This window comes from Entelurus aequoreus, linkage group LG05, assembly GCF_033978785.1.
Source record: "Entelurus aequoreus isolate RoL-2023_Sb linkage group LG05, RoL_Eaeq_v1.1, whole genome shotgun sequence".
NCBI classification, from domain to species: Eukaryota; Metazoa; Chordata; class Actinopteri; order Syngnathiformes; family Syngnathidae; genus Entelurus; species Entelurus aequoreus.
The window spans coordinates 62,227,712-62,241,302 of record NC_084735.1 but is presented as its reverse complement, the minus strand read 5'-3'; the positions used below and the strand labels follow the sequence as shown (position 1 = coordinate 62,241,302).

Sequence of the window (13,591 nt, the reverse complement as noted above, 5' to 3'; positions counted from 1 at the left end):
CTCTGCAGACTCTGGAAATCCTGAAGGTGATCTGGAGGAGGGGCAAGGTAGCAGACCAGTGGAGACAGGCAGAGGGTGTGTGGATCCCAAAGGAGAAAAGTCTCAGAACATCAACCAGTTCCGAACCATCTACGGCGTGGCGTAGTGGGTAGAGCAACCGTGCCAGAACCTGAGGGTTGCAGGTTCGCTCCCCGCCTCTTACCATCCAAAAATCGCTGCCGTTGTGTCCTTGGGCAGGACACTTCACCCTTTGCCCCCCGGTCCGCTTCACACCGGTGAAATGAATGATGAATGAATGGTAGGTGGTGGTCGGAGGGGCCGTAGGCGCAACTGCAGCCTCGCTTCCGTCAGTCTACCCCAGGGCAGCTGTGGCTACAAATGTAGCTTACCACCACCAGGTGTGAAATAAATGATGGGTTCCCACTTCTCTGTGAGCGCTTTGAGTATCTAACAATAGAAAAAGCGCAATATAAATCTAATCCATTATTATTATCTCGTTGCTGAGTGTTGAAGGGAAGATCTTCTTCAGCCTCATTGCCAGGCGACTGACAGACTACCTCCTGAAGAACTCGTACATTGATACATCAGTCCAGGAAGGAGGGATCCCAGAGGTATCTGGATGTCTGGAGCATGCAGGCGTGGTAACTCAGCTCATCAGGGAAGCCAGGGAGAACAAGGGGATTTGGCTGTTCTGTGGCTGGACCTCGCAAATGCCTAGGGATCCATACCCCACAAGCTGGTCGAAGAGGCACTGAACCGGCATCACATCCCAAAGAAGTTCAGAGACCTCATTCTGGACTACTATGCCAACTTCCATCTGAGAGTCTCCTCTGGAAAAACAACCTCCGACTGGCACAGTCTTGAAAAGGGGATCATCACTGGCTGTACAATCTGTCATCCTCTTTGCACTCGCCATGAACATGCTGGTGAAGTCTGCAGAAGTTCAGTGCAGAGGGCCTCTCTCCAGGTCTGGAGTCCGACAGCCACCCATCCGAGCCTTCATGGACGACCTGACAGTGACCACTAAATCTGTCCCAGGCTGCAGGTGGATCTTGAATGGCCTTCAGGAGGTGATTTCCTGGGCTCGCATGAGCTTCAAGCCGGCCAAGTCGAGGTCCCTTGTGCTAAAGAGAGGAAGGTTACTGGCAATTTCTGCTTCTCACTTGGCACCACCAAAATACCATCACTCACCGAGGAACCTGTGAAGAGCTTAGGAAAGGTGTTTAATTGCAGCCTGAGAGACGTAGCCTCCACAAAATCGACCAACCAAGCCCTGGAGACCTGGCTGACCGTGGTGGACAAGTCTGGCCTTCCTGGCAAGTTCAAGGCCTGGATTTACCAGCACGGGATTCTCCCCCGGATCCTCTGGCCCCTCATGGTGTACGAAGTCCCCATTTCAACGGTGGAAGGCTTTGAGATGAGGGTCAGTAGGTTCCTGCGCAGGTGGCTGGGACTGCCGCGAAGCCTGAGCAGCATTGCTCTATACGGGCACAATAACAAGCTGAAGCTCCCCATCAGCAGCTTGAGCGAGGAGTTCATGGTGACACGGTCCAGGGAACTCCTACAATATCGGGAGTCCAGTGACCCAAAGGTTGCCCAGGCTGGGATTGAAGTCAGGACGGGGCGGAAGTGGAGAGCTGCCGAGGCTGTGGATGTCGCAGAGGCAAGGCTACGGCAAAGGGTGTTGGTGGGAACAGTGGCGCAGGGGAGATCTGGCTTAGGTAGCAGAAGAACACCTCGCTATGATAAGGCGCAGGGGAAAGAGAAGAGGTCACTGATCCGAGGAGGTGCGAGCAGGAGTTGAGGAAAGGCGAGCCTGCCAGATGGCGGGAATGCGGCAACAGGGCGCCTGCACCAGATGGGAACAAGCAGCAGAGCGCAAGGTCACATGGACCGAGCTCTGGAAAGCCGAACCCCATCGGATAAAGTTCTTGATCCAGGCGGTCTACGACGTGCTGCCAAGTCCATCCAACCTCTTCACCTGGGGAAAGGTGGAGACACCAGCGTGCCCCCTCTGCCAGAGGAGAGAAACCTTGGAGCACATCCTAAGCTGTTGTCCGAAAGCCCTGGGTGAAGGGCGGTACCGCTGGCGACATGACCAGGTCCTGAAGGCCATAGCCGATACCATCTGCAGGGGAGTCAGTCACAGCAAGAGCCTCCGCCCAGTGAAGAGCACCGCTTTCATCAGAGCTGGGGAGAAGTCAACACCGGCTGCCCGGAACACCTCTTCTGGTCTGTTGGCAACAGCACGCGACTGGGAGCTGTCAGTTGATCTGGGCAAGCAGTTGAAGTTCCCTGACGTGGTTGCCAAACAACACTAAGGCCAGATATTGTGCTTACCTCAGTTGCCTCCAAGCAGGTAATCCTCCTGGAGCTCACAGTGCCTTGGGAGGACCGTATGGAGGAGGCCAATGAGAGGAAGAGCGCAAAGTACTCTCAGCTTGTGGAGGAGTGTCGGAGCAATGGGTGGCGAGCGATGTGCCGGCCCGTTGAAGTGGGATGTCGAGGGTTTGTGGGCAAATCCCTCTGCAGGGCCTACAGAATGCTTGGCATCACAGGGGCCAGCCAGCGAAGGGCCATGAAGTTAGCCACAGATGCAGCAGAAGTGGCATCAAGGTGGCTGTGGATCAGGAGGGGAGAGGCGTGGCATGTAAGGCAGTAGCGCTACCTGGACACAGGCTGGGGCCTGATCAACCCTAGCTGGGTCGCCTAGGAGAGGGGGTCTGATTGTTGAAAGACCCGAAACCCCCTGTGATCCTAGGTTACATCACTGAGGATGTGTCCAGTTGCACCATTGGTGTATTTAAAAACTTACATGTTCGTAGTATACCAATTAGCTTGTTTATATATTTCTTATACTTATTTTCTGCCTCTATAGATCTCTGTGTTACAAATATTCGATATAATGTGTTTTTTTTGTGACAAGCATTTTTCAGTCCTTTTGTCATCCATGGTTGGTTGTTTTTCTTTTGCTTCTTACTAAGTTCTTTCCATGGACAATGTTTATCATAGAGTGTTAGAAAGGTGTTGAAAAAATTCCCATATGCATCATCTACATCATCTTCTTGTATACATTGTCCCAAATTTGTTTCCTCAGATCCTTCTTGAAGGAAATCATTCCTTCCTCTGTGCATAGTCTTTGAAATGTCTTACTAACGAGCAGAACCGCACTATGTACAGTGCCATCTAACCTTAAGCGGCAGCAGCTCAACACATGCAGGGTTCAACGTTAAGGTTTTTTTCTACTTGCCCGACTTCTCAAATCTACTTGCCCCAATATTTTTACTTGTCCTGCCTAGGTTTTTTTCTGGCTGTGTAGTGCTCATGGCTTATATCTTACTAAAATCCTTCCCGTTAACTATTTACAACAATACACAGTATTTATTATTATTATTATTATCTATAATGACATTTAAATGGCATTGCATACATGTAAAATGAAATGCTATTTCACATTATTTGACCAGTAGCAGTTACATCCATCTGAACAGGTCAGCCACCTGTTTAAAGCCCGATCACAGTTGAAATCTTGAAATGAAGGGCCTTTAATGGCCAAAACATTAACCTGGACAGCATTTTAACAGCTGGTTGGCTCAGATTTTTTTCTTTTCATTGCATTCACATGCTGCAGTGGACAGTGGACAATTTAGCTTCAGTATTAATGCAGTATCTGAAGCACCGTCTCCACGTGTGTTTATTGACAACAGGGTTATAACCTGGACACGTTAGCTCGTCGGTATGGTAGCAGGTGACTGTTACTGCGTTCGTCTGCCCCGGCCCCCGAGTCAAACAGCGTTAATGAAGCAGCGTCAGGCTGCTCACCGTCAGTGAAACGCTCGGTGAAATCGCGGATTAACGTTAAATATATGACGAGCCGCGAGCGATGCAGCTATAACCTATCTCACCTGGTAGAGCACCCGCTGCGGCGACCCAGTTCGATCCCACCTGACAGTCGCTTTGCTCCGCGTCAATCCCCCCTCTCACCCTCTCTTCCCCCTCCCCCGTCTCTCTCCAGCTGTTCTTTCAAAATAAATGCATTCAAATCCCGAAAATAAAATTTAAGAAAATCTGAGTCGGTGCTGCACACTGCACAGGTTCGGACCACTTTTGAACTTGTTTGCCAAGACATCTTACCCTCGTATTTTGATCCGGTTGGTCCGTTCTTCTTTTACTTCGTCGTCTTCTTCTTCTGGCCCACCAGGTGAATTAAGTGCTATTGGCGGAGTTACAATGCATAGTAGGCTACCGCCACCTACTGCACCGGAATTGTAACTACAAGCTACATTCACAGACAGAGTCCCATTGCTTTTATGAGCGGTCGAGCGAGTCAAAAGCCGAAAAATCTATTTGTGGCGGACGTAATTCTTTCGTGGCGGGCCGCCACAAATAAATGAATGTGTGGGAAACAGTGATATATATATACACTGTATAATAAGATAGCACTATATATATGTATATATATATATATATATATATATATATATATTATACAGTACATTAAAAAAGAATACGCCAAAATCATCACTCGATATTTAAAAAATGAAAAACAATAGAAAACCTCGCTTGAATACATTCTGTAAGTTGTACATAACTTTGAGTATTTATTTCATGCTTTACAATTGCTCAATGTGGCCAGCACGGTCTTCAAGACATCAGGCATCAAGACGATATGTGAATTCCTCCCAGGATGTCGCGATCCACCGTGTTGATTGCTGCTGTTATTCGATCTTTCATGTCATCGATATTTGCTGGCAACAGTGGAACATAAACTTTGTCTTTCAACTACTCCCACAGAAAAAAGTCACAGACAGTTAGGTCCGAGGATCTGTTTATCAGTCTATTACAATGTTTTAGAACTAAATAAATGCGTGATGGTTTTGGTGTATTATTTTTTAATCACCCTATATATATACAAAAAATAAAGTTTATGAGTTTGAACATCAAATATCTTGTCTTTGTAGCGCATTCAATTGAATATGGGTTGAAAAGGATTTGCAAATCATTGTATTCCGTTTATATTTACATCGAACACAATTTCCCAACTCATATGGAAATAGGGATTTTATACGAAAATGGAAGATTTTGGGAACAACAGCAACTCAGCCACCAAGTGGTAGGCCACGTAAACTGACAGAGAGGGGTCAGCGGATGCTAGAGCGCATAGTGCAAAGAGGTCGCCCACTTTCAGTCAGTTTCTACAGAGCTCCAAACTTCATGTGACCTTCCAATTAGCCCACGTACAGTACGCAGAGAGCTTCATGGAATGGGTTTCTATGGCCGAGCAGCTGCATCTAAGCCATAGATCGCCAAGTCCAATGCAAAGCGTCGGATGCAGTTGTGTAAAGCACGTCACCACTGGACTCCAGAGCAGTGGAGACACGTTCTCTGGAGTGATGAATCACGCTTTTTCATCTGGCAATCTGATGGACGAGTCTGGATTTGGTGGTTTCCAGGAGAACGGTACATTTCGGACTGCATTGTGCAGAGTGTGAACTTTGGTGGAGGAGGAATTATCATGTCGGGTTGTTTTTCCAGGAGTTGGGCTTGGCCCCTTAGTTCCAGTGAAAGGAACTTTGAATGCTCCAGGATACCAAAAAATTTTGGACAATTCCATGCTCCCAACCTTGTGGGAACAGTTTGGAGCGGGCTCCTTACTCTTCCAACAGACTGTGCACCAGTGCACAAAGCAAGGTCCATAAAGACATGGATGACAGAGTCTGGTGTGGATGAACTTGACTGGCCTGCACAGAGTCCTGACCTGAACCCGATAGAACACCTGTGGGATGAATTAGAACGGAGACTGAGAGCCAGGCCTTCTCGACCAACATCAGTGTGTGACCTCATCAATGCGCTTTTGGAAGAATGGTCGAATATTCCTATAAACACATTCCGCAACCTTGTGGACAGCCTTCCCAGAAGAGTTGAAGCTGTAATAGCTGCAAAAAGTGGACCGACATCCTATTGAACCCTATGGGTTAGGAATGGGATGGTACTTCAAGTTCATATGTGAGTCAAGGCAGGTGGCCAAATACTTTTGGCAATATAGTTTATTTTTCTTACACAATATCGTTTTGTCCTATTTTTAATTTATTTAATTGTTGCTGCTTATTGTCCAATGTACTATGTTGAGAATTTTTGGTTTTTAGAAAGCGATTTCTCCAATGTAAAGTAAGACAAAAAATGGGCCAAGAATAGACCTGAGTGGGACAGCGTGCGATGAATAGACAGACTTTGCTGGTAACTGATATTGGTGATCATCTACCAGTTTTCACAATCAATGATGGAAACCAAGAAGAGAAATATGGATTACAAAAGGACATTTTAAAAACTACGCACAGAGATAAATTAAGATTGCTTTTGAAAATGAACTGAGACAACAAAATCGGGAAACTGGACAGTGAAAAAAATATAAATGATGCTTATGGCAATTGTTAATAACATCCTGATTCTGTATGACAAACATTGTCCATGGAAACAGTAAACCATGAATGAAAAATGCTTTGAAAAATGCATGTAAAATAAAAATACATTATATAAAACATACATAAATCAAAGAGCTACAGAAGCAGAAAACAAGTACAACAGATATAGGAAATGGGTTACTAGCATACTACGAACATGTAGAAAATAATATTACAGTCAATTATTTGACAAGAGTGAAAAACAACAAGAGAACAACATGGGCCTTTCTAAATAATGTAATTAAAATGGTGCTAAAAAAGATTACCCACAGTACTTACTAGACCGAAATATACAAAATTGTACAAAGTAGTTGAACGCTTGAATAACTATTTTGTAAATATTTGAATCAATCTTGAACAAAGGATTCCAGATGTAGATGATGGATCAGTTAAAGTCCTACTGAAATGAGATTTTCTTATTTAAACGGGGATAGCAGATCCATTTTATGTGTCATACTTGATCATTTCGCGATATTGCCATATTTTTGCTGAAAGGATTTAGTAGAGAACATCGACGATAAAGTTCGCAACTTTTGGTCGCTGATAAAAAAGCCTTGCCTGTACCGGAAGTAGCGTGACGTCACAGGTTGTGGAGCTCCTCACATCTGCACATTGTTTACAATCATGGCCACAAGTAGCGAGAGCAATTCGTACCGAGAAAGCGACGATTTCCCCATTAATTTGAGCAAGGATGAAAGATTTGTGGATGAGGAAAGTGAGAGTGAGGCCAGTGGAAGTGATTCAGATAGAGAAGATGCTGTGAGAGGCGGGTGGGACCTGATATTCAGCTGGGAATGACTAAAACAGTAAATAAACACAAGACATATATATACTCTCTTAGCCACAACACAACCAGGCTTATATTTATTATGCCACAAATTAATCCCACATAACAAACACCTCCCCCCTCCCGTCCATATAACCCGCCAATACAAATCAAACACCCGCACAACACACTCAATCCCACAGCCCAAAGTACCGTTCACCTCCGCAAAGTTCATACAGCACATATATTTCCCCAAAGTTACGTACGTGACATGCACATAGCGGCACGCACGTACGGGCAAGAGATCAAATGCGTGCTCACGGTAGCGTGTATCCAACTCAAAGTCCTCCTGGTAAGAGTCTCTGTTGTCCCATCTCCACAAGCATGCGTATCCAACTCAAAGTCCTCCTGGTAAGAGTCTCTGTTGTCCCAGTTCTCCACAGGCCAATGGTAAAGCTTGACTGTCATCGTTCGGGAATGTAAACAATGAAACACCGGCTACAACGTAGCCGCTACATGTTTATGTTGCTGCAGCCGGCCGCTAATACACCGCTTCGCACCTACAGCTTTCTTCTTTGCTATCTCCATTGTTCATTAAACAAATTGCAAAAGATTCACCAACACAGATGTCCAGAATACTGTGGAATTTTGCGATGAAAACAGACGACTTACTAGCTGGCCACAATAGTGTCCCAAAATGTCCGCTACAATCCGTGATGTCACGCGCAAACGTCATCCTACCGAGACGTTTTCAGCAGGATATTTCGTGGGAAATTTATAATTGCACTTTACTAATCTAACATGCTGCATGTGCATGCATCTAGCATGTGTTGCAATGTTAAGATTTCATCATTGATATATAAACTATCAGACTGCGTGGTCGGTAGTAGTGGGTTTCAGTAGGCCTTTAAGACTTAAATGAAACCATAGTCATTATTCCTCAACAAGAAATAATGACAATTGCAAAGAAATGCAAATCCAAGATTTCAACTGACTGTCACGGTATAAATATGGAAACAATAAAAAAAAGTTATTGAAGAAAATTCAGAACCTTCAACGTACATCAGTAATCCATCATTTCAAACGGGCAAATTCCGAAGAAGGAAAAACGTAAAAGTTGTACCGATCTATAAGACTGGAGACAAACATAATTTTTACTGCCACCATTTTCTAAGATTATTGAAAAATTATGTAATAACAGATTGGACAAATTCATAAACTAAAGTGGAACAGTTGCGGAGAACCAATACGAATGCGGAGCTAACAACATCGATGGCATTAACAGATATAACAGAGGGAATTACCAATGCAATTCAGAAGGTAAACAATGTGCAGCAGCAGTGTTTATGGATCTAACAACAGCATTTGATAATCATAATATCTTAACTAATAAATTAGAACAACATCAGAAGATTAGTGTTGAACTAGATAAGAAGCTACTTCACCAACAGGAAGCAATATGTGAAGCTCGGTGAAAAAACGTCAACAGAACTAAACATATCTTGTGGTGTAGTATCAATACTAGGACCAAAATGATTCAATCTCTATAAAACACCATTTGTAAAGGTTAATATTATTTGCAGAGGACACGACTACTTTTTCTTCAGGAGAGAACACACAGAAGCTAATACAAATAATAACAGAAGAAATGAATAGACTAAAAAGGTGGTTTGACAAAAAACGACTATAATTGAATCTAAGTAAAATTAAAATAATGGTATTCGGTAACAGTGGATGGGAAAGTTAAACACAAATACACAAGTGGACATTGAAAAGGGTGAAAGAAAGAAATCACATTTTTGGGATTAATAATAGATGATCAAATGAACTGAAAATCTTATATAAAAACCTGAGGTGGAAAGAAATATTTTTATAATGAATAAAGCAAAATATGTTCTGGACCAGAAATCACTCCATATTCTATACTGCTCGCAAGTGTTACCATATCTGAGTTATTGTGCACAAATATGGAGAAATAACTACAAAATTAAACTTCATTCACATATATTGTTTAAAAAAACCCTGTAATTTAAAACATTTGTATGCACACACTTCAGACTTTTACTATAACTGTAAGTGGAATACAATTTTGGAATGGATTAAGCAAAGAAGTCAAACAATACGATCCAATTTAAGAGGCTGTTCAAACTACAAGTGTTAACAGAGTACAAGGAAAAAGAGTATTGATAAATATCTTGAACATTGTTGAAAATGCAATATTATTCATCTCATTGTGTGAATCATGACTAGGATAGGATCCTAATTTATTTATTTAAAACAGGGACAATGCACTTAAACACTTAAACAGGGATAAAAATATAATAAAAATGTTGACTATAAAGTTATATGATCTGAAAGGTTTTTTGAAATAAACAGAGCAAACTAGCAAAAGCAGGGAAATCATGAAATACACAATAGAATTAAAGGCCTACTGAAATGATTTTTTTTAATTTAAACGGGGATAGCAGATCCATTCTATGTGTCATACTTGATCATTTCGCGATATTGCCATATTTTTGCTGAAAGGATTTAGTAGAGAACATCGACGATAAAGTTCGCAACTTTTGGTCGTTGATAAAAAAAAGCCTTGCCGTACCGGAAGTAGCGTGACGTCACAGGTTGAAAGGCTCCTCACATTTCCCCATTGTTTACAATGCAGCGAGAGCGATTCGGACCGAGAAAGCGACGATTACCCCATTAATTTGAGCCAGGATGAAAGATTCGTGGATGAGGAACGTGAGAGTGAAGGACTAGACTGCAGTGCAGGACGCATCTTTTTTCGCTCTGACCGTAACTTAAGTACGCTGGCTCATTGGATTCCACACTCTCTCCTTTTTCTATTGTGGATCACGGATTTGTATTTTAAACCACCTCGGATACTATATCCTCTTGAAAATGAGAGTCGAGAACGCGAAATGGACATTCACAGTGACTTTTATCCCCACGACAATACATCGGCGAAGCACTTTAGTTACGGAGCTAATGTGATAGCATCGGGCTTAACTGCAGATAGAAACAAAATAAATAAACCCCTGACTGGAAGGATAGACAGAAAATCAACAATACTATTAAACCATGGATATGTAACTACATGGTTAATGCTTTCCAGCCTGGCGAAGCTTAACAATGCTGTTGCTAACGACGCCATTGAAGCTAATTTAGCAACGGGACCTCACAGAGCTATGCTAAAAACATTAGCTATCCACCTACGCCAGCCAGCCCTCATCTGCTCATCAACACCCGTGCTCACCTGCGTTCCAGCGATCGAAGGAGCGACGAAGGACTTCACCCGATCATAGATGCGGTCGGCGGCTAGCGACGGATAGCGCGTCTGCTATCCAAGTCAAAGTCCTCCTGGTTGTGTTGCTGTAGCCAGCCGCTAATACACTGATCCCACCTAAAGCTTTCTTCTTTGCAGTCTTCATTGTTCATTAAACAAATTGCAAAAGATTCACCAACACAGATGTCCAGAATACTGTGGAATTTTGCGATGAAAACCAAGCTTTTTGTATTGGATACAATGTGTCCGAATACTTCCGTTTCAGCGATTGACGTCACGCGCATACGTCACCATACATAGACGTTTTCAACTGGAAGTTTAGCGGGAAATTTAAAATTGCACTTTATAAGTTAACCCGGCCGTATTGGCATGTGTTGCAATGTTAAAATTTTATCATTGATATATAAACTATCACACTGCGTGGTCGGTAGTAGTGGGTTTCAGTAGGCCTTTAAATGACACATCACACATTCTAAGCACACTCATGCACATAATAATAACCACACACATTTACATCCACACTCATGTGAAACTTAACAAAGTGTGCGAGCTTGCTTACAAAGTAAGCAGCTCTTTGACAAGCATGAAAATGTATAGGAATACGATCAATTTAGTGGGAAAACCATTCCACTGACTCATAGCCACACATGAAAAAGAAGAGCCACCAAATGTAGTTCTACGTTGTGGGATGCTACACTCAAGCCTTGTGACAGATCGAGTTACTCGTACTGTAAGAGAAGTGTTGTATTTCCTTGATGTACGTTGTGTCTATGAAAACAGGAATTGAACAAATGCGTTAGTAACTGCCATGAATTGCAAAAGAGTTAGGATTAAATACGCTTTGCTTCTTCCTACTCCTTTTCGAACTGTAAAAAGAGAAATGAGAATATGTAAATGATATGACGTATTATATTGTATTTATACATATTCGAAATAAACCTAAACCGTACTCCATAACTTTTTAGCAAATTAAAATTATAAATTGTTTGTAAATACAAATACTTTTAATATGTATATTTAGGACAATAACTATATACCTACATAAACAGTGTTTTAGTCATGTATAACTCCAGAATGTATTTACATTTGTCCTGTTTCAATATTTTCACCCAAAATCTGGATAAATAAAAAATGGGAACAAAAAGAGATCAAACCACAAATGGATCAAGAACTGCTGCTGCTACGAAGACACACTGTGGAATTTTCCTTCAAAAATGAAACAAACTCAGACGAATATTTTGCTTCTAATTAAATCGACAGATTTGTAGCTTTAGAAATGGGACCCCAGCAATGTGAAATACACCTTTAGACGTTTCCTAATAGATGTTTGTTTTTTTTCCCGAAAAAAGACAGTTCCTTGTTTGTTTTCAGGTTCTGCTGCCACCGTACGAGGAGGTCGTGGCCATCCCGCCTAAGGAGCCCCCTCCCCAGTATGTGGAGACATGAGACCCCACTCCTTCGCTGCCACTTCCGTTTATTCCTTAAATCCTGTATGCTGCTTACAGCGTGGAGTTGTGACTCCTCACAACATTAGGTTAGCGGCCCCTTGAGACTAGCGACTCTTTTACGCCCTCCCCTCCTTAGGTTGCTGTGTTGCATTGCCCCCCCAAGGATGTGCACTGTTCATTCTTCTTGAGTCGGCCACCAACGCCTTCCGATACTGTGAATCAGCAAGAGCACTTTTTTCCTCCCCCTGAAGAAAAAAAGATGAATTCCCTCTTTGAATGTAACTTCAGGGTATTTTTGTACAACTTTTTTTGGTATCGTGGTGAAAAAAAGGTGGCGAATGCGCAACATTGAGTCGTCCTGCAGGAAATCAGGTTGCTCGACACTCAGAAAGGATTTGAAATTGGTGTATCATGTGACCAAATCAGCGAGCGACGTCTTCCTTGTTGTGTCTTTTATTTTACCCACATGTGGTCGGCCAGTTGGACTTGAGGGGATTTTCCCACAATGATGGCGTGATTCTGGCGTGTCGTAACTTGTGAGTCACTCATGCAGTACCTTATTTCACGACAACGATGGATGGGATCAAAGGCAAATTAGCATAGAATAGCACAAATATCCATCCATCCATCCATTTTCTACCGCTTGTCCCTTTTGGGGTCCCGGGGGGTCGCTGGAGCCTATCTCAGCTGCATTCGGGCGGTAGGCGGGGTACACAAATATCATATAATCCAATTGGTAGTATTTTAAAAATTATATTAGAACTCTATCAAACAGTCTATGCAAAAAGAATGCATTTAAAAACCAAATGGCATGAATGTAGTTGGTCATGTAGCCTTCATGCGAGTCACGAGTGCCATTGCACCTTAAAGTCAGCTTACATTGTGACAAAAAAAAGGCTTTGGTTTGGTGGGAGAAAGCTGCAGAGCAGTTTAATACTCAACAGAGTAGCTTTTTGAGACTTCCGAGTGAGATACCTCAGTTGAGCCCTTGTTCGTCCCTCCTTTGTTCAGATACAGTAAAACATCCTCTTGTTGGGAGTTTTGTCAGCTCATGTCCTCAATTGTAAATAAATGATACAAATAAATTATAATTTTTGTCTGCTCAATTTCTTTAGTCCCAGTGTGCTGTTTTGTTGAATATTTTCAGCCAGTTGATTGAAACACAAATGGGCAAAGGACAGACCCCTGTGCGATACAATGCAATGTTATAGAAATGTGACGTTCGCGAACCAATTGAGTCTTTTAAATTTCTCTTTTGGGTAAGCGATGAGAACTGATTTCCAGTCGTGAGCCGTTTATTTGGAGCTGTTTTTTATGCACATACACACATAGCGTCGGCAATTGCCCACTCTCAACCTGAGTGCCACCCGACTGGCAACTGGACTAGAAAAAGAGTCAGAGTTAAAGGAAATTTAGCAGCATTTGGATTAACTTTTTTTTAATGAAAATATATTTTTTACATATGATTTATATTTAATTATATTTGTATTTAATTTTTATTTGGATTCACTTTTCGGGTTCATAATTCTGATATGTAGTCGTTCAAACTTACACACACCAATTGCTCACATTTTTACAAACTTTTATTTTTATTGTTGTTTTATTTTTATTTTTTATAACCGTTAATACATTTTGT

The 13,591-nt window shown here is 42.4% G+C and overlaps 1 protein-coding gene and 1 long non-coding RNA gene across 4 annotated transcripts in view; one reads left to right on the top strand and one right to left on the bottom strand.

Moving 5' to 3' along the window:
* The window catches only part of LOC133650848 (lysosomal-associated transmembrane protein 4B-like), a 90,442-nt gene extending 77,406 nt beyond the window's left edge, over positions 1-13,036 (top strand). For both annotated transcript variants that reach the window (XM_062048554.1, XM_062048553.1), the window contains one exon: positions 11,879-13,036. In XM_062048554.1, the coding sequence (XP_061904538.1) occupies positions 11,879-11,953 (75 nt within the window). In that variant the 3' untranslated portion in view covers positions 11,954-13,036. The remainder of the gene's footprint in view (positions 1-11,878) is intronic.
* Positions 1-13,591, bottom strand: part of LOC133650852 (uncharacterized) — a 67,686-nt gene that overhangs the window by 34,846 nt on the left and 19,249 nt on the right. The window lies entirely within an intron of this gene.